A 20,779-nucleotide genomic window follows, 5' to 3' on the forward strand; every position below is an offset into this window, starting at 1 on the left:
GTATGTATGACTCCAGTTGTGTTCCCAGGACACATACAGGGCGGGGCAAAAGGAGGTTTTCAGTGTATGTGAAACACAGGATTTATTTTGCCCCCCCCCCCCATCCAGGTTCACGTGTTATCTCTAAACTGCTTCAGGGGAGCATTTGAGATTTTGTTCTCCAACATGTGTCATCATTTTGGCTCAAAAAATCTCTTACAGAAAAAATAAAAATGAAAAATAAATGGCTTCAGGTCACTTGTGCTCTAAGTGGAGGGCAGGAAGGAAGGAAGTATGGGGTTGACACAGGTAACCCACAGCCTAGAAGATCCACTCCCAGACAAAGGCTGACGTGACTACTAGGTGGATGGGAAAACCTTCACAGTAAAATAAAAGGTATAATCCCAGCACCGTCACCATCAGGGTACAGAACACTGTGGTCATTGCCAGAGGCTTCAAGTGCCCTGTCCCGTTAGCCTCCAGCCCCCCGGCAGCCACTGCTCTGCTCTCTGTTCACCAAGATGAGCTCTGTCTGTCCTAGAAGAGGAATTGTATACTTTAAAAAATACTTTTTAAATATATTTTGTTAATATAATGCTTCTGGTAAGTGTATAGCTATCATTATAGTTATAAAAACAGGGTTTCTCAACTATGACCATTATACCTTGCTGGGCATTTTACATTTCACTTTTCCCCCTGGACAAATTCATATATTTTCGAACCCCAACTTATATTACCTTCCTGCATATTACTTCATGTTCATAACTTACTTGAGTGGTATATGAGGCAGGTCACATTTTCCCTGAGTTGTCACTGGGGAAATTAAAGTTGATTTCTCCAGGGTTCCTGGTTAGTCCCAGGGTTGGGACACAGGGCTGAGGCCCTGTGTCTGCCATGCTGTTTGAACCTACAGCAGATGTGTACCAGCTTGCACCCGCCCAAGGCTGCCTGCCTCCGTTTTAAGGAAAAAGGGGCCTGCGAGTATTTCCTGCAATTGCCTGTGACTCCAGGGTTCCACGCCCCTGCTGCCTGGATGCTCCTTCCCTCCCCGACTCCTGCCTTCTCTCTTACCCCCAGGCCCTGGCCACTCCACAGGCCTTTGCCCAAAACCCATCCCTGGTGTGGGAATTCTACCACTACCGGCGGGAGGTCATACAGCGTGTAGAGCCGAACCCCGGGCACCTCGCCATTGCCCAGTGTGAGGCCCAGCTGCGTGAGCAGGGCCGCCGGTTTATGGTCATCACTCAAAACATTGATGAGCTGCACCGCAAGGCTGGCACCAAGAACCTCCTGGAAATCCATGGTGAGGACTCTCAGCTCACATGGGAAGGGAAACCAGACTTTAAAACACATGGCCTGGCCTGACTAGTGGTGGTGCAGTGGATAGAGCATTGACCTGGGATGCTGAAGTCCCAGGTTCTAGACCCCAAGGTCACCGGCTTGAGTGTGGGATTGCTGATTTAAGCACGAGGGATCACTGACATGACCCCAAAGTCGCTGGCTTGAGCCCAAAGGTCACTGGCTTGAAGCTCAAGGTCACTGGCTTGGGCCTAAGAATGAGAACCAATCAATGAACAACTTAAGTGATGCAATTACAAGTTGATGCTTCTCATCTCTCTCCTCCCTCTTACTCTCTCAAACAAAAACACCATGACCTGCCATTTCCCACCTGGACTTCACTAAAACAGAATCTGCATTTTGATAAGAAGCCCAGCTGTCTGGTGTGCATGTGTAACACAGCAAAAGTGCTGGTTCGTGTGGCTGCATGCACTCCCCTCTCTGAGGAGTTTTATTGAAGGGGTTGTGCTTTGAGACAACTGCCCAGCTGGGCTGAAGGAAACCAGGAGGTGGGGCATTGAACAGCTGTGGCTTTAGCAGGATCTGGCATGGGAGAACCTTGGCATTCCTGGGGGCATATATTTTCTTTCCCTTTGTCCCCGAGTCGGCACTGTCCACTGAGGCCATACTTGTGCCATGCCCTTCAGCCTATAATGAGCTGCCATCTCAGTGACCTTCACTCCGTCAAGCCCACCAAGTTGTGACATGGGGTTTCATCTTAGGTCCTTCTGGCTTCCCTTCTCTGCCTCATTTTCCCCCTCATCCTCTTAATCCTTCCCCTCTTTGCTGTCACCAAAATGCTAATCCATTTATACAAGAGCATAAATGGGCATGCAAGGAATTATTCCCAAGGACATTTTGTCCCAGGAATATATTTCTAACTGTGGAATTTCCAGGAACAAGTGAGCCAGTGGGGAATGTCATTTATGTGTGTATGCCGTGACACTGCCCGCTTTTGCCTAGAGCAGTGGTCGGCAAACTCATTAGTCAACAGAGCCAAATATCAACAGTACAAAGATTGAAATTTCTTTTGAGAGCCAAATTTTTTAAACTTAAACTATATAGGCAGGTACATTGTTATTAACTTAATTGGGGTACTCCTAAGCTGGCCTTTGTGCCCGTACTCAAGGGGCCAAAGAGCCGCATGTGGCTCACCACAGGGTTAGCTCAATAAATGGTTGCTAGTTTTAACAGTTATTTTCTTCATTTATTAGTTGATTATTTATTAGTTGATGTGGTTTTGGATAAAGGAGTCAAACTTTATTAACTTGAAATTAAGATTTGTAAACACACCCCAAGCTACTGAACCTTTATTAATCATGTGCTTAGTAAATCATGCCCTTAGGTTTGCTTGGCTTCACCTACCCTGTTGGCCAGTTCAGATCCACCTGAACTTCACTCCAAGTAATGTGAGAGCTCATCATGGACGACATTGCTCCCTGTCTCCCTTCCCTGTGGATTACAGTGTCCAGGAGGGCAGGTGCTTGGCTTGTTCAATAGTACTGCATGCCTTTGCATTTCCCATAATACCTAGGGTGGGCCCATTTGCTAAAATGAACATATAAAAACTAAGTGATTTTGTACCCCTTTGGACATGGAGACAATTGCTCTTAATTATGCTATTTCTGGTCTTGCTTAACTTGTGTTTTTCAGGTAGCATATTTAAGACTCGATGTACCTCTTGTGGAGTTGTGGCTGAGAATTATAAGAGTCCAATTTGTACAGCTTTATCAGGAAAAGGGTAATTATGCTGTACTACAGAATAAATGTATGTTGTTCTCTTTTAAATTGAAGATAAATGTGAGAAAACTGAACTTTAATCTAGGATTTGCATGGATATTCATGAGCAATAGGACCAAATACATTGTACCATACTATGAAAGAAATGTTTCACTTACAGTTTACAATGTTAAGTGAAAACCACAGGATCTAGCTCTATACAGTATGATCCCAACTTTGTATTTAAACACGTATACACACACACACATACACACACACACACACACACTCCCCATGTTAATGTATCTGTACATAGATAACGGAACTGAAGAAAATACAACAAAATGTTAACAGTGATTTCAGGAGTGGGGGAATGATAAGTAATTCTGATAATTTTCTAACATTTCTATGATGAGCATATATTATTATTAGGGAAAGAAATTAAGTAGACTCAAAAAAAATTCTGCTGACTAATTTAAATCAGTATAAATTATACAAGTGATATATTAATATAATGTCATTGAAGAAGATTCAAATTGTAACATATACAGTGCAAATCGTGAAATGCTTCCTCAGCTTCACCCCGTTTCCCACATGCAAATTCCCTCCTGAGGTAAAACCACTGGTCAGTATTTGGTGTCTGTTCTTCAAGTACTGCATGCATTCATTAGGAGTTTTGTACCTTATCCTGCCAGGCAAATAGACACCCTCATTGTGTTGTGTCATTTCCTTGTTCTTTGACCGTACCAATGACATTTATCTTCTCTGATATTGTGTACTGCAGTGCTCCAGACCCCGAAATGCAAGATGCCAGAATCCCCATTGAGGAACTTCCTCGGTGGGTAAAAACTTTAATCTGTATTCGGTGTTCCACGTTGCAAAAAAAGAAAATTAGGAATAAAAATCTAAGTTCATTTGGTGAGGTGCTTCTTCAGTTCTCAAATGTAAAACCAGCCATGCCCTGTGAGGCCAAAGGCAGACAGACAGAGGATGAGCACTCTGGGGTGAAGAGAGCTGCTGCTTGCCAGCCCCTTGGGCCTGCGCTACAGCAGGACAGTGTGGGCTGGAGGATTGCTGAAGCCGTTAGGTCACAGATATGCATCCAGTGTATGTATGTAATGCAGAGTGGCCAGCGTCCTGTAACTGGTCAATAAATGTTAGTTACTGTCATCTTCATCCTCCTCCTCATCAGAATTACTACTCCTGGATTATGGAGACAGTAAAAGGTCTTGCAAAGGTGAAATTATAGGACTAAACATAATTTGTGTAGATTTAAAAAAAAACCTAGAAAAATTTCTATGTCAATTTTTCAAAACCAGATCTTAGAATAGCACTTCCTAAAGTGTTTCAGAGAGCACACAGTCCACGCAATGTTCGTAGGTGTTGCCAGAAAAAAGATGCTGTGTGCTCAAATCACACAGAACTAAACAGTTAAAGCATGTTCATTTTACTGCAGGACTTCTCCGAGCATTTCACTGGCACCCTCTGAAATGTGGTTATAATATGTTAATATGTCACTGGCTTATTTAACCGCAGAACTTTTTGTTTTTCTTAATAAGGGTTTTCATTACTAAATGCTCAAGTTTTGATGTGAAAAAACAGGGAATCCTTGGGTGTTCCTGAATAGCACATTAATATGATGCAAATAGTGTTTGGGGGAGATTATTTTAGAAGGTACATATAACATGACTAAGAAATAGGGAATCAATGATGAGAGATTTTTAGTAATCAACACTGGAGAACTTGGCTACATACAGAGCCAGAGAGGTGGGTATCAGAGGAAATGAAAGGAGGTCATTGATGAAATTAGGGGATGGTTAGGGTGTTAGAGGCAAATCTGGGTCTGGTGTTCCTCCCAGGACTGGGTAACTAAGTACAGCTGTGCCCGTGAGTGTGATGAAGTAAGTCACTGGGAAAGAAAATTGTTTAAGAGAAATTCAAGCTTGTCTGAATCACATCTGTCTCCAAATCAACTCAGTGCATGCAGACAAAATAAAACTCTATAAGGCAGCTGAAGTTAGTACTTGAGATGCAGGACAAGCTCCTATGAGTTGGGAGGGCAGGGTTGGTGATCAGAAGGGTCAGAGGTGACCTAGCTGGACAGACTTGACAGGGGCAGCCTCTGGCCTTCCTCTGACCCACCTGGTCAGACCTTCAGGCAAGGATCAGGTTGGGTTAAGGAGATTATTGTTACAGGTGTGAAGAACCAGGGTGTGGGGGCCTGCTGCGACCTCACGTAGTGTGGTTTGGAGAAAACCTGGATCCTGCTGTTCTGGAGGAGGTGGACAGAGAGCTGGCTCTCTGCGACTTATGTCTAGTGGTAGGTCACGTCCTTCCCTGATTGTGGGAATTTTCCGAAACACTAGACTGGGGTAGACATTGATGTTGTTCCCTCTCTCTCCTTCTTCCTCCCCGTCCCCTCCTTGCTTTCCTTCCCTTAAGATGTGTTTTGAGAGGTCTTGTGGTGTCCTACAGGAAAACTAGAAATGGTGAATAAGAAATGATCTTAAAATACAAAACTAGGCAAAAATGTGTTACTGGTTCTGATTTTTTTAATAATATATGTTTATTACTAAACTTAATTGAGAAAATACACAAAGAGGAAATCAGAATCACAGATAATTCTACGATCCAAAAATAACCAGTTTTAGCATTTTAGTTTGTTTTTTTCTAGACCAGAGATGAGCAGACTATGGCCTCTGGGCCAAATCTGACCCATCATCTGTTTCTGTAAATAAAGTCTTACTGGAACACAGCCATGCCCATTCTTCTATGTATAGTACATGACTACTTTCACACTACAATGGCAAAGTTGAATGCTTGCAACAGAGACCATATGGCCTGCAAAACCTATAAAATGCCCTTTTGGCCTTTTACAGAAAAAGTTTGCCTATCCCTGGTCTAGACCTTTCCTTATGCAGATGTGCACATATTGATTAAAATTCAAAAAATGGGCTCACACTCTCAACACTAATTCAAAATACTATATGTACCCCTATGGTCATTACAGCATTATTTACAATAGCCAAGATATGGAAGCAGCCAAAGTGCCCATCAGTAGATGAGTGGATAAAAAAAGCTGTGTGGACCCTGGCTGGTTGGCTCAGCGGTAGAGCGTCGGCCTGGCGTGCGGTTGGACCCGGGTTCGATTCCCAGCCAGGGCACGTAAGGAGAAGCGCCCATTTGCTTCTCCACCCCCACCCCCCTCCTTCCTCTCTGTCTCTCTCTTCCCCTCCCGCAGCCAAGGCTCCATTGGAGCAAAGATGGCCCGGGCGCTGGGGATGGCTCCTTGGCCTCTGCCCCAGGCGCTGGAGTGGCTCTGGTCGGGGCAGAGCGACCACCCCCCCCCCCCCCCCGAGGGGCAGAGCATCGCCCCCTGGTGGGCAGAGCATCGCCCCTGGTGGGCGTGCCGGGTGGATCCGGTCGGGCGCATGCGGGAGTCTGTCTGACTGTCTTTCCCCGTTTCCAGCTTCAGAAAAATACAAAAAAAAAAAAAAAAAATCTATCTGACCAGGCAGTGGTGCAGTGGATAGAGGGTAGGCCTGAGACACAGAAGAGCCAGGTTCAAAACCCCGAGGTCACTAACTTGAGTTCAAAGGTCACTGGCTCAGCTGGAGTTCCCCAGACAAGGCATGTATGGGAAAGCAATCAATGAACAAGTAAGGTGCCACAATGAAGAATTGATGCTTCTCATCTCTCTCTCTCCCTTCCCGTCTGTCTGTCCCTATCTGTCCCTCTCTCTATCTCTTTCTCTCTCACTAAAAGAAAAACAAATGGAATCTTGCTATTTGCAACAGCATGGATGGACCTAGAGGGCATTATGCTCAGTGGAATAAGTCAGTCAGAAAATGACATATACCATATGATTTCACTTATATGTAGAATCTAAATTAATGAACAAACAAAACTGAAACAGATGCATAGACACAGAGAACAGACTGGTAGTTGCCAGACGCAGGGGGTTCGGGAACTGGGTGAAAGGTGAAGGGATTGAGAAGTACTAATTTGCAGTTACAGAATAGTCATGGGATGTTAAAGCACAGCATAGGGAATATAGCCAATAATACTGTAATAACTATGTCTGGTGCTGGGTGAGTCCTAGAAATACTGAGGGCAACACTTTGTAAAGTACATGATTGTCTAACCACTATGCTGTACACCTAAAACCAATACAGAATAATTTTGAAGTTTTGGGTGATAGGTATAATCAACAGTTCAAATGCTATAGAAATGTTTATCTGAAACCTATGTACTCTTATTGATCAATGTCACCTTTTTAATTTTCTAAATAAAACTTTAAAAAAATGTACTTTATGAGAACTAAATATATTTAGTTAATAAATATACATTGGGCCTTAACTGTGGTGGCGCAGTGGATAAAGCATCAACCTGGAATGCTGAGGTCACTAAACCCTCGTCAAGGCATTTATTGGGAGTTGATGCTTCCTGCTCCTCCCCACTTTTTTCTCTCTCTTTCTCTCTCTCACCTCGCCTCTCTAAAATAAAAAAATAAAACTAAATAAATATGCATTGCTTAATATAATATAGTAGCTTGCCCTTTCCACAAAATACTGAGTACAAAAACTGCCTTGAGGTATGCTGCAGTGATGAGATTATATTCTAAGTGTTGTGATTATGTTGTTTAATAACCCATTAAAATGAAAAGTTTTTGTACTTGTTCATTTTAGAAAAGACAAAATACACTACTCACAAAAATTAGGGGATATTTTATAGTTTCACATTCATTTTGAAATATCCCCTAATTTTTGTGAAGCAATATATATACATTTATAAAATAATAATATTGAAGTAAACTATAATTTAAAAATTTTTTAATAAATTAAAAAATGGTTTTATACCATACGTTCTGTTTTGAAACTACTTTATTTATGTAGCAGCTCACTTTAGCATGATCCATGTCAGTACATCCAAATAATGCATACCGTCTTGTAATTGGCTGTATGGCGGCTGCATGGTGACTTTTTATTTTTATTTATTATTATTATTATTTTTTTTTGTATTTTTCTGAGGTTGGAAACAGGGAGGCAGTCAGACAGACTCCCACATGTGCCCAACCGGGATCCACCCGGCACACCCACCAGGTGGCGATGCTCTGCCCATCTGGGGCGTTGCTCTGTTGCGACCAGAGCCATTCTAGCGCCTGAGGCAAAGGCCATGGAGCCATCCTCAGCGCCGGGGCCAACTTTGCTCCAGTGGAGCCTCGGCTGCGGGAGGGCGAGAGAGAGACATAGAGGAAGGAGAGGGGGAGGAGTGGAGAAGCAGATGGGTGCTTCTTCTGTGTGCCCTGGCCGGGAATCGAACCTGGGACTCCTGCATGCCAGGCCGATGCTTTACCACTGAGCCAACTGGCCAGGGCCATGGTGACTGTTTTTAATCAGTCCTCTGTTGTTGGACATTCAGGCTATTTCAAATTTTGATATTTTAAAATAATGCTATGGTGAATAGCCTTAGACATAACTTAGACATGCTCTTCAAAGTAGTGCCTTAGGACAAATTTCCTACAAGTGGAATTAATTAGACAAAGAGTAGGCATATTTTGGATTTTCCTTAACATCTTTAGAAGTAGAGGTGCTTTCTCCTGGGAGCATACTTGCTCACCAGGTATTTACTGAGTGCCTCCCAACTTTGAATGTAGGGTCAATGTTCACGCTAGATGGCTAAGTAAGAAAAGCTGGGTTGTAAAATATGTTCTGTTCTTCCCCACCACCCCATTTTTTCCAATAACCTCAGCACTTGAGTTCTGACTAAGAGCCAGGACTCAAATACAAGTGACAGTTTATTTAGAAAGAGACAAAGGTAGAAGTGAGCCAGCTGGTCTTCTGATTCTTGTAAAGAATGTTTATAAACCTATGTGCTCAGGAAAAAAACTGAAAGACTGCACATCAAAATGAGAGTGGTTATCTTGGGGGAGGAGGATTATGAATACAATTATATGTTTTTTCTTTGGATTGCATAATTTAAAAAAGGAAAGTTACATGGATTATTTGCATCCCTTAAAAAAGCAGAAACAAAAAGAAAACTAACCCCAAAAGGTGATGAGTCATTTTATTGCCTCTGTTCATTTGCACAACTCTTCTTTTCACAGCATGTCTTTCTGAATTCTAGCAATGAGCCAAAAACACACCTCCCAACTTGCTGCTTGTCCTTTCAATACTCCATTGATCCCATCCAGCTGAGTTTTCCCCACACTTGCATCCACAAAACCCACCTGGGTTTATGTGAGAGTTTCTGAAAAAATGTTTCTTCTCCCCACAATGTGCTCATTTGTTTCCATCTGTTTGCTTTATAGGTGGGGACTTCCTCTGTGGTTTATCCTGCCGCCATGTTTGCCCCCCAGGTGTCTGCCAGGGGAGTGCCAGTAGCCGAATTTAACATGGAAACCACCCTAGCCACAAACAGATTCAGGTACAGGGATTGTCCAGGTGGGAGATGGAAGATATTGAATAAGTTTGAACATGATCTCTAAAGAAATTTTACCTACTGTTCTATTTTAAAAAAAGAAAAAGAAATACAGCCTGACCAGGCTGTGGCACAGTGGATAGAGTGTCAGACTGAGATGCAGAGAACTCAGGTTCGAAACCCCGAGGTCACTTGCTTGAGCATGGGCTCACCAGCTTGAGCGCAAGGTCACTGGCTTGAGTGTGGGATCATAGACATAACCCCATGGTCGCTGGCTTGAGCCCAAAGGTTGCTGGCTTGAAGCCCAAGGTTACTGGCTTGAGCCCAAGGTCATTGGCTTGAGCAAGGGTCACTTGCTCTGCTGTAGCCCCTGGTCAAGGCACATATGAGAAAGCAACCAATGAACAAGTCAGATGCCGCAACAAAGAAATGATGCTTCTTATCTCTCTCCCTTCCTATCTATCTGTCCCTATCTGTCCCTCTGTCTCTGTCACACACACACACACACACACAAAAATGAGAAAAGACACACCAAGTTTGTGTTTCATTTGGTCTGTGGTTGCTTTTGTGGAAGAACAAAATATCTTTGACTATAGACTAAGGTGGCTCTGTTTTTTTACAAGAGGTTTGCCATAGGACTTTTATTTTTTCACATTTTGAAAGCTCTTCTTTGATGCCTTAGGCTTTGCTTTCATTGGTCTTTTTAAGCTAGATTTAATAACGGCAGGCATTCAGATATAAGTAACCAAATGAATGCTCAGCCAGTGAGCCTGGGAGACACCCATGCAGGACCACCTCACTGCTGCTCCCGTTGTGAGGCTCCCTGGGAAGATTTCTCTGGACTAATTGCCAAGAATATGTGTCCTTGTGGCCACATTATGATGCTGAATCTGTTTCCCATGTGTATGTGTTTATGGAAAGAGTAGATAATCACAATATGCATCTTAGGTCCCATGCCCTGTCTTCACTTTGTTTTTCTTTTTTCATCCCTGCTTTTTATGTCTTCACTTTTAGTTTAGTTTATATGTTATTGTTAGTCTGCTTAATTCCTTTATAGAATAATATAGAATATAAATAACTAATAAATTAAATTAAAAACGCCACTGAAAATCTTGTCCTTACTTTAACCAGTGGTTTTCAAACTTTGCTATATAATTTTAAAGTACTGATAAGTGGGTACCACACAGGACATTCTGATATAATTGGTCTGAGGTGTACCCTGGGCATCATGATTTTTATAAGCTTCCTAGGTGATTCAAATGCACAGCCAGGATGAGAAACTCTGTCATAAGTCTTCATTAGGATAAAAAAGTGTGCCAGACGATGCAGAAACCCATGTTAATAGGATCCTTTTCAGATGAGTCAGCTGCCTTTTGTCCTTTTCTTCTCCAACTCTTTTTAATCAGATACATCCTGTGTCCTCAATCCGTAGTTCTTCATGTGTAAGTGGTAAGAACTAGAAAGATATCCTTTTAAAAAATTGCTCTCTGTGTCAGACTTATACTCTGAAGACTACAGAAAGCAATAAAAAGACCTAAACATATGGAAGGGCATCCATATATTTATTTTTCATGTAATAAAAGATCTGAGTTGGCCTCTACCTCTTATGCCCAGCGTGACCAGTGGTTCTGATCATCTATTGTGTATGTCTTCATGTGAAAGGAAACTGAATTTGGTAGTTTTTCCTGCCAGGTAAGAAGAGATACTTGGTGTGTAATGATACCATTTCATAAATCGAGTCACCTAAAACCACAGACTTCTTCAGGTGCTACTCTTCCTCAACCCAAATTCTCCAGATTCATATCCAGACAACCTGCAGTGTCTCTGTTCAGACATACAGGCTACTTGTTAGAAACGTTGACCAAATTTGACAAGCTGCTCATTGACAAGCACCTACCACAAGAACTACCATCTGTTGGTTGGCTTCTTTGGGGAGCTGAGGCTAACTGTACCACTAAGTCTGGGAATTTTCCCAGATGACTATAACTGAGCAGTGAAGCCAACAGTGCTTCTATCTGGGAGTCATCAAAGCTGACACTTAGAGGAGATGAGGGTAATCATCTCTTCCTACTCAAATTTTCAAATGGGGAACCAACCTGGAGCCATCAAGTGGCTTATTTAAACCTATAGCTTAACAGTAGCAGAATTTTTCTTACATCACGTACTTAACAGAGTTTGGCTGAACTGTACTTGAGGTCACGTTCAGTTAACTACTGCCTGCTGGTCAAAGTCACTTACCACCTGTATTTGAACATAAAGTTTTGTTGGAACTTGGCTGTGCCATGTGCTTATATATTGTCTGTGCTGCTTTTGCATGACAGCAGAGTCAATTAGTTGCAACAGAGACTGCCAGGCCTGTATAATATTTACTCTGGCTTTTCACAGAAAACGTTTGCCAAGCCCTGCTCTAAGTTAATGAGAAAAATGAAAATTGGAATAATATTTGCTTTAACCTGATTTTCTTTATTATTTAAGTAAGTAGCTAGAGTGCTGCCTACATTTTAAACTTGGATCTTAGAAGACTCCTTAGACCTTGCATAAGTTCTTTTGATTCTTTGCCCCAATTCTAATTTAGAAATGAAGTCATTGAATTTGCCTCCCACGGAAATATGTTAATATTTTCAAGCTGTTAATTGGTTCTTTTTTTTTTTTTTTTTTTTTTCTCATTTGCCATCCCTGTGGCTGTCTTAGATGATTTCTGATAAACTCTTACTGTTAGAGCAGGGGTTGGGAACCTATGGCTCACAAGCCAGATGTGGCTCTTTTGATGGCTGCATCTGGCTCGCAGACAAATCTTTAATAAAAAATAATAATGTTAAAAATAAAAACATTTTAAAAAAATAAATAAAAACATTTTTTTTCATGTATTACAATCCATTCATTTCCTACCGCTCATGTTCATGGTTGTGGGTGGCTGGAGCCAATCACAGCTGTCCTCTAGGACAACACCAAATTTTTATTGGATAATACGTAACATACACGAGTCGTATGGCTCTCATGGAATTACATTTTAAAATATGTGGCGTTCATGGCTCTCTCAGCCAAAAAGGTTCCCGACCCCTGTGTTAGAGACTTTATATCTTCAAATTTAGGTTTCAAGGTTTTGTCTGTTACTCAGCCTCAGGGTTCCTTGGCATGTAATGGCCAGTGCATTTGCTGAGATAGAAATGGGATTCATGCTCACTGCCAGGCTGGTGTGCAAGGCCTTCCAAACATCCTGGGCCCTCCACTCCCTGCAACCACCATGATATTCAGCTTTTGATTTCTATAAACTTTGGCATTTAGTTGACATACACAGATATTTATTAAGTAGCTGCTATGTTCTAGGCACTGGGTACTTAGCATAGGATGTGTCAGAAAACAAAATAAAAACCCTACCATTGTATACTTGTCATTTAGTGGTAGAGGCGAAAAGTAAACAGTAAGCATAATCAGTGTGTAAATTCTATAGCATGTGAGGTGGTGATACCGGGGAAAGCAAAGGTAGAGTTGGGAATGGTGTGCAGGCAGGTTGCAGAATTCAATTGGCTAGTCAGGGCCAGTCTCATTGAGAAGAGAGCTGAGCAGACTTGAAGGAAGTGAATGAGTTAGTTAAAAAGATTATCTGGGCTAAGAGCTTTTAAGATACTGGGACCACCTGGAGCAAAGCCCTCAAGGGGGAAGCATGCCTGGGAGGTTTGAGGGACAGCAGGCGGATCACTGTGGCCAGAGTGGTGGGACAGAGTCCCAGAAGACAGTCAGTGAGGTAAGGATGTAACATGTTTGTGTTGGGGAACAAGTGCCCTAAGGAAAGCTAACTGCTAGTGGAGTTTAGAAGACTAAGTCCTTCTGAGCTAGAAAATGGCATTTTAGATTGCTTTAGTTATTTACTCATCAAGTGTATAAAGAGGCTACTTCTTTTAATCCATAGTTGACCCAGTTGATAAGGAAGTCCAATGCCCTGCATGACTGGAATATCAAGGGTAGGTAGTAGGGGCCCTTTCTATCCATGTAGTTGGCCTAGTCATCTGTTAATTTTTTAAAGACATTTAAAGCAAGGATAATAATAAAAGACACATATACCTTACATATTTCATTTTCATTTAAAGCATAAATGTGGCCCTGGCAGGTTGGCTCAGTGGTAGAGCATTGGCCCGGCATGTGGATGTCCCAGGTTTGATTCCCAGTCAGGGCACACAGGAGAAGTGACCATTTGCTTCTCCATCCCTCCTTCTCTCACTTCTTTCTCTCTCTCTCTTCTCCTCCCCTCTTACAGCCATGTTTCTATTAGAGCAAGTTGGTCCCAGACACTGAGGATGGCTCTATGGCCTCCACCTCAGGCGCTAGAATGGCTCTGACTGCAACAGAGCAAGGGCCCCAGATGAGCAGAGCATCGCCCCCTAGTGGGCTTGATGGGTGGATCCTGGTCGGGGCACATGCGGGAGTCTGTATCTGCCTCCCCTCCTCTCACTAAATAAAAATAAATAAATAAATAAATAAAAATAAAAGGATATAAATATGCATTCATTTTGGGGGAGGAGGGTATCACTAAGGGCCTTCTCTTTGAGTAGGATTGGAGCTCACCTTTCTTGCATCAGTGTGCATACTCAATCCTTTCCCTGAAGATAAAAATCACCCCAGCCTGTATTTTATAAAACACAGACAAACAAGAAAATCAGATCCCTAGGCCCCAGTCTATACTTCCTGGGTCAGAATTACCAGGGCAAGAGGACTATTCATTTATATACTATTTAACAAGTAACCCAGGCAATTCTAGTCATCAGGAAAGTTTGGAAAACACTGGTTTACATTTTCTGGTGTTGCATATTTTTCCTTTTTTTTTGGTGGAGAAAATGTAGAAAAAGAAAGGTGATGCAATTTCCCCCCTAGTCTTTTCCACCTACAGCTAATGTAAAAATTCTTTTTAGTGACTCATTGTATGTTTCTAAAGCGTTCAGTTAATATTCCTTGAGACAGTCCTCTTTTAACCACTATATCTTTGCAGTTTATTACATAATTTTGAATTAAATTGGATAATTACATGAACTAATATCAATGGCATGCACAGATTTGTGAAGACAGTCTTGGTTGTTCCACAGCTGGAAGTGGGGAAAGTGCATGGGTGCGAGGGCAGGAGTCTCCAAATGTTTCTGTTCATGCACTTCAGTCACATTTTATATCAAAATCATGAAAAAAAGATGTGATTCCAAGAGTACTGGAAATAAAACACTGACATTTAAAAATAAAACTGCCGCCCTGGCCGGTTGGCTCAGCGGTAGAGCGTCGGCCTGGCGTGCGGGGGACCTGGGTTCGATTCCCGGCCAGGGCACATAGGAGAGGCACCCATTTGCTTCTCCACCCCCCCTCCTTCCTCTCTGTCTCTCTCTTCCCCTCCCGCAGCCAAGGCTCCATTGGAGTAAAGATGGCCCAGGCGCTGGGGATGGCTCCTTGGCCTCTGCCCCAGGCGCTAGAGTGGCTCTGATCACGGCAGAGTGACGCCCCAGAGGGGCAGAGCATCGCCCCCTGGTGGGCAGAGCATCGCCCCTGGTGGGCGTACCAGGTGGATCCCGGTCGGGCGCATGCGGGAGTCTGTCTGACTGTCTCTACCCGTTTCCAGCTTCAGAAAAATACAAAAAAAAAAAAAAAAAAAAAATATTAATTAATTAAAAAAAATAAATAAAAATAAAAATAAAACTGCCATTATTGTGCTTTAAATGTATCCAGGCTAATCTGAATGCTGCCAGTGCTTGATACCATCATCATCCACCTACAAAATAAATATACACAGCTCTTAGTAACAGCTGGAGCCTTTACAGTTTTCTTTGTCTTTGAACTTGTATTTCCACTCTACTTCCATCATAGAAATGTGTACTAATGTAATACAGTATTTCCCCAAGTATAAAAAGCTCCTATGTATAAGATGCACCTTAATTTGGGGGCCCGAAATTTGAAAAAAAAAATGCATTAGTTATTGAACTCAAATTTTATTCATCATAAAATTCACACAACTCCTCATCACTGTCAAAACTCCCATCCATTAGCTTGTCCTCATCTGTGTCTGATGACAAATCACAGTCTTCATATATTGCCTCGTCCTCAGTTCCATCTATGGCATTGGAAATGCCACAACAACTGTATAAGACTCATCCGGTTTTTAGACCCCAAATTTTTTGGAAAAGGGTGCATCTTATACATGGGGAAATAAGGTATATTTTCATGTTCAAAAATCTTTTGTTGACTACCCTATTATACTTCTGCAACAAAATATCAGATGAATTCTTTATTTTCAATTTCCTCAAAACTTAAATGTTCTCAAGATTTTTTTCTAGATTGAATTATCACTATAGCAATTTGTAGTATGCGATTGTTTAAAACAACAAACAAATGATAAATTTGATTAATATTTCCATAAAGGTAGAATTTTATTGGAACTGCATCTCTTTTTTTTCCAGGAAGGAGAAAGAAAGAGAGAGACAGACAGACAGGAAGGGAGAGAGATGAGAAGTATCAATTCTTTGTTGTGGCACCTTAGTTGTTCATTGATTGCTTTCTCATATGTGCTTTGACCGGGGCTCCAGCCAAGCCAGTTACCCCTTGCTCAAGCCAGTGACCTTAGGCTTCAATCCAGCGTCGTGTCTATGATCCCACATTCAAGCCAGTGACCTCAGGGTTTACCTGGGTCCTCAGCATGTCAGGCCAATGTTCTACCCACTGTGCCACTGCCTGGTCAGGTGGAACTTAAATAGAAACCATAGGACATGAATTTTTTCTAATTAGTTCATGCATTCGTGGCTGAATATTACGAATTGTCAAGAAGACAGTTCATGTTGTAGCCTACAGTCCCCAGAAACGAACCGTGGTCTGAGAAGACAGGCTTACTGACTGAAGGTAACGAGGGAGACTCCACTCCAGAGGTACTGGGGTGAATGTCCCCAAACAAAGGAAAAGATGGAATTACAAGATTGTTGGGAAAGCAGGGTTTAGGTGAGACCTAAGTGAAGCAGTTCTTGATAGATTCTGCAACTGGCAGGGCTTTGTAGAAAGGGAGTCAATTGGTCAGGCTGGCAAAAGGACTCAGGGTCCTGTGTTCTTGGAAACAACCAAGTAAAGGTAGATGCAGACCGCTGTACCCAGACACCCCTTATCTGGAGCTTACACCTGGGCTGGAAATCAAGGCTGCATCTCAATGGCAAAGCAAATGAGATCCTTTACTGCTTAATTTCAAACAACGAACTTTCTGATACTTTATGATTTAAAAAAATCTGATACTTTATGATTAAAAAAATTCCTCAGTGAGTAAAAAAGCATGCAGTTACTCAAAGAAGGGAGTTGTTATGCTTCTTTGCAGCTTGTCCTGGGAAAAAAATACTCTTTCCTATTAACTCTATAGCTGGCTTTCTCTGTGTCTCTTATCCCAGTCTGAGGCATGACTGGCCTGTATTCACAGCCAAGCTCCATTTCACTTTTTCAACATCAACTGTAATTCTTAGTTTTTGCTTTTAAGGTGGGTGTGCTGAGAGACCTGGGCCACATAAGCCCCGATGAAAGGAATTTTGTTATGGCATTGCCACTCAGATTGGGGGCCTTCTTCCAAGTTCTATGCTAACATACCCATAGTAATTTTGTATCTCATTTTGTTATCTGTCAACTGACAATTCTCTCAGACCCTCTTTCAATTTTATTGAAAACAAGAATGAAAGGCTATCGCTGCCCAAGGATGTGATACCGTCTTTAGAAATCACTTGTTTTCTCCTATCTGCACAGACATTTCAAAGGTCTCTCTATTTGGTGCCCTGTAGGTTTTCACAGTTTGGGCTGAGGCGCCATTGTGAGACTTGGGGTGGGTGAGGGGTCCAACTTGCCTTTGTGAAACAGGAGAAGGGTGAGTGTGGAAAGGGGCACTTAAGAGTCACTTTCTTAGGAAAGAGCCCAGTGGGACTGTGGATATGGAAATCCCCTGAAAGCTCTCCGTGTCTGGCTATAATTCTTGGCAAGTCCTTGAGGGGCTATAACCACGGTGCTGGTGAGGAGCTTTCTAGCGGTCAGTGCTCAGCACGCTGTGGGTGGCAAGATGAGTGGAAGTGCCATCTGGTTAGGAACATCCATTAGTGGCACTTTGTGGAGAGAACAGTATTGAAGGGCTAAGGCATTCACAATTTGTGTTGTATCAAGAATAAATAATATGATGAATCACATTGAGCAAATGATTTTTTCATTTTTAATTGTGCTCAATTGGTTTTCTTATTAATAATACACTAGAAAACCCTGCTTTTATTTTTTTCAGAGTTTTTTTTTCTTGTTCTAAGTGTTTTCTCTTGAAGGAAGCAGAAATCTTTTTTTCTTCCTCCTCTTTGATCTTTTTTTTTTTCTTTCTGACTACAAGTCAAAGCTAGTCGTGAAGTCTGATGGATGGTTTGAAAGGCCTGTTGGCTCAGCTAAAATCCTTATGGTCTGTATGGTGCATGACATTCTTTTTCTCTTGTCCTTCGTACATATGAATGCTGTCTTAATGTAGTATATAGATATTATAAAACAAAGTTTAATTGTGAGTTTGGCAATACAATCACAAAATATACTTTACAATCACATCTCCTCCTGCCCCTTAAAATAAAATTCGTATTTATACCACCTAAATTCTAGGCATTTCCTTTCCTAAATTCTCTTGATCACAAGACACAACCCATGGTGAAATGTCTACATCTTGAATTGTCAGAAACTAGATGAAAGTGGGCACAAAAACTCATAATACTGCATTTGTGAGAATTTGGACTTGACTGGATATAACTGAGAAATGTGTGACTTGCTGTAGTAGTACGTTGGTGTAGGTCCTAACTGCTGTCCTTGTCCTTCTCGTTCAGGTTTCATTTCCAGGGGCCCTGTGGTACGACTCTTCCTGAAGCCCTGGCTCCTCATGAAGCGGAAACAGTTTCCTAATTGTCCTGGGAAGGGGGAAATTCGAGTGCTTCTAAGGACCAGGCCGCAAACAGAGGAGATACAGTCTTGTGGGTGGAGCTTAATATAAGAAGATCTAAAATTGCCCACTGATTTCCTGGCTGGAATCCAACCTGTTGATAAGTGTTGGTAAATGGTAGTTACAAGAAGTCAGAGAACGATAAAGTTCATGGATGTTATCTGGTTGGAACTTAAACATAAGATACCTCTGCTGTGTTTGGTTGGTTATTAGAAGGGGTAAATTCTAATTAGATTGTCTTAAAAATGTAATTATCCTAGTTGTATTTTTGCTGTTTGGCAAAGATAGAAGTAGATAGGCAAAACCTTGGTATTTCTTATTTTTGCACAAGGTTTGGAGGAAAATAAAATCACTCTCTTCCGTAGGTAATTTATTGCATAAAGATGTGTGACCCCAAGAGATCTCTTTGTTGGGGACCTTTTTCTTTCAGTATTTGTTTGGTTGCTTTACCTCAAAGTATGCAAGGATAGCCCTAGAACAAGAACTCAAGCAAGGAAGGAAGAGAAAAGTAGCAACATGCTATGAGACACCCCCCCTCAAAAGATGCAAATATATACATAGATTCTAAAGGTAAACTCAACTGCCTAAAATTTAGTACTAATCTTCTAAAAGAGGAAATGGAGAAGTGAAGTTTGACTATTTCTTAATATCATAAACACAGAACCATATAGTCCTTTTGGGGTCTGCCAACCTTCTCCACACACTGAATTCTGAAGGGAATGTTTCCCATGGGAAAGTAGCAACAATACAGTTCTCACCTGATGCCCCACCACTTAGTGCAGCACCCAGGGCCCTTGCTGTCCAGCAAGCATCAGCGGCCTGACTGGGAGGAGTAGCCCTTAGTAAACATTGTAGGAAGGTCATACATAACAAGGTCCCTTGGGCTCCCTGGGTGATTATACACCTGGCCACATCACCTCAGCCCCTTACAAAATTGCATTTAATGTTACATTTTGGCTTTTGTGGAAATAGGAAAGACACTATCACATAAAATTTCGTACTGCGTTTGCAAGTCATACCTTTTAATAAATCCCAAGATCCTTTGCATAGGCAAGAGGAATGTTCATAACTACTGGGAGTCTGAAGGGCCCACTTTAGGGTTCGATTCACATGGGTGGCCTGTACACTGAGGGGACTTGTAATGCGGTTTTTTGTACATAAAATACTATCATTCTCTTTTAATCGGTTTGTAGTTGGGCTTCTAAATTTACTCTATACATTTTCCTAGTGTTAGCAATGATGGAAGTCAGCATCCTCAGAGTCAGGTTATATTTTTAATTTCTATCTGACCAAGGCCCAGATATTTCAGAACTGTTCTTTCCAACTCCTTTCAAATTGGGCCTTAGTTACCCGCAGCTTTGTGTCTGTTTTATCATTTTTGTTCATGTTTTGGTTTTATTAGAGATGAAAGGAGAATTGAAAATACAAAATGTAAAATAGAAATTACTCAGTTCAATTTAGTATTCCTAAACATCTACCACATAGCAGACATTGAAGGAAGATGCAATTAGAGATGGGCAGAGTGGGGAAGAGGTAGAGGTTGAAGTGTTCCAAAGGCTCTGAAGGAAGTCAGCCCTGGCCCTTGTTTTTGAGTTATAAATAGGAGTTCCACCTGGGGGAGTGTGTATCAGTAGAGGGAACAGCATGTACAAATGCGTAGCAACTGTGAAACAGCTTGGTTTGTTCAGAGAATGACAGATGAATCATTTAGTATTGTATAATGGGTGGGAGAGGGCAAACAGGTCATTCTGAATGTCCACGTATGCCAAAAAAAGAAAAAAAAATACTTGGAGGAAAAATAGCATTAGGGTTACAGTCACAGTGAAGTCCTTCTTTCTCAGGATTTGCGAATTTGTTCAAGGTCTTGGGGTTACCCCAGGGAATCAGACGGGGTCTCTCACAGAGGTGGGGGAGGGAGTCAGATATACACCGTTTAGAGATGAACACAGAACAAAGCCATGGACAGACAATGATAGAGGAGCTGGTGGTCAGGGAAGCCTGAGAAACGGCTGCCGAAGTCGCCAAGCACTTTTGGTGCAGAGATTTGTTTTAAACCCGTGTCTGTCAATTTGTTCTCGTTGGTGAGAACAAGTTCCTGCCGCTTGGCGCATTTCTTCCTCTTGAAACGCCACTTCTTCGGGGAGTGGTAAGTGAAGGGAGTCGAATCTACAAGTACTACTGAACGGAATCCACCCAGCGAATGCTGGTGCTAAAAAAGGCGGCGACAGGACGACTGGAGCTCGCGGTCGCCGAGTTTCTAGGCGCCGAATGGCGCGCCCCGCGCCAGCCCGCCTCGAAGAACGCTGGGGCCCAGCCAACCTGGCTCTCAGCACTCGAGTGGAGAGAGCACGACGCACCATCCTGGCAAGGAAA

The 20,779-nt window shown here is 42.2% G+C and overlaps 1 protein-coding gene across 3 annotated transcripts in view; it reads left to right on the forward strand.

The window, feature by feature from the left end:
- Window positions 1-18,807, forward strand: part of SIRT5 (sirtuin 5) — a 37,363-nt gene extending 18,556 nt beyond the window's left edge. For 2 of the 3 annotated variants that reach the window (XM_066377085.1, XM_066377086.1), the window contains exons 4-9: window positions 1,057-1,282; window positions 2,971-3,058; window positions 3,821-3,874; window positions 5,233-5,356; window positions 9,347-9,462; window positions 18,294-18,807. In XM_066377085.1, coding sequence (XP_066233182.1) covers window positions 1,057-1,282; window positions 2,971-3,058; window positions 3,821-3,874; window positions 5,233-5,356; window positions 9,347-9,462; window positions 18,294-18,369 — 684 coding nt within the window. In that variant the 3' untranslated portion in view covers window positions 18,370-18,807. The remainder of the gene's footprint in view (window positions 1-1,056; window positions 1,283-2,970; window positions 3,059-3,820; window positions 3,875-5,232; window positions 5,357-9,346; window positions 9,463-18,293) is intronic. The other variant, XM_066377087.1, reaches the window with a different exon arrangement.
- Window positions 18,808-20,779: the final 1,972 nt, after the last annotated feature.

This window comes from Saccopteryx leptura, chromosome 3 (assembly GCF_036850995.1).
Source record: "Saccopteryx leptura isolate mSacLep1 chromosome 3, mSacLep1_pri_phased_curated, whole genome shotgun sequence".
Classification (NCBI taxonomy): domain Eukaryota; kingdom Metazoa; phylum Chordata; class Mammalia; order Chiroptera; family Emballonuridae; genus Saccopteryx; species Saccopteryx leptura.